Source organism: Egretta garzetta, unplaced genomic scaffold (assembly GCF_000687185.1).
Source record: "Egretta garzetta isolate BGI_Z169 unplaced genomic scaffold, ASM68718v1 scaffold17, whole genome shotgun sequence".
NCBI classification, from domain to species: Eukaryota; Metazoa; Chordata; class Aves; order Pelecaniformes; family Ardeidae; genus Egretta; species Egretta garzetta.
The window spans coordinates 200,343-200,672 of record NW_009260136.1 but is presented as its reverse complement, the minus strand read 5'-3'; the positions used below and the strand labels follow the sequence as shown (position 1 = coordinate 200,672).

At 63.0% G+C, this 330-nt stretch overlaps 1 protein-coding gene across 1 annotated transcript in view; it reads right to left on the bottom strand.

Annotated features, from left to right (window-relative positions):
* Positions 1 to 116: 116 nt before the first annotated feature.
* Positions 117 to 330, bottom strand: part of MRPL2 (mitochondrial ribosomal protein L2) — a 1,150-nt gene continuing 936 nt past the window's right edge. The window contains exon 4 of the mRNA XM_035897068.1: positions 117 to 330. This exon is cut by the window's right edge and continues 4 nt beyond it. Within this exon, the coding sequence (XP_035752961.1) occupies positions 268 to 330 (63 nt within the window). The 3' untranslated portion in view covers positions 117 to 267.

Below are 330 nucleotides of genomic sequence, written 5' to 3'. Positions count from 1 at the left end.
GAGGGAAGAGCCCAGCCATCCCATGATCAGGCTTGCCACGATTGCGCAGAGCTCTGTCTGACCCCACTGAGACCCCCACCCGCCCCACGCTCAAGCCAAGGCAGCCCACAGCCCCACGCTCATCTCTCCTGGCAGCCCGACTCCTGTCAGGGGCCAACCACAGCCGCATGCGTCCTATGGGGAAAGCACCCCCCAAGGCCTCGTGCAGAAAAGGCAGCAGTAACACGACGGCAGTGGTGTGGCAAATGCTTTATTGGCCCCCCGGCATCACTCTGGGGCTGTGACCCGTGGCAGGTTGACGTAGCTCTTCATGGGCGGCAGAGGCTTGAT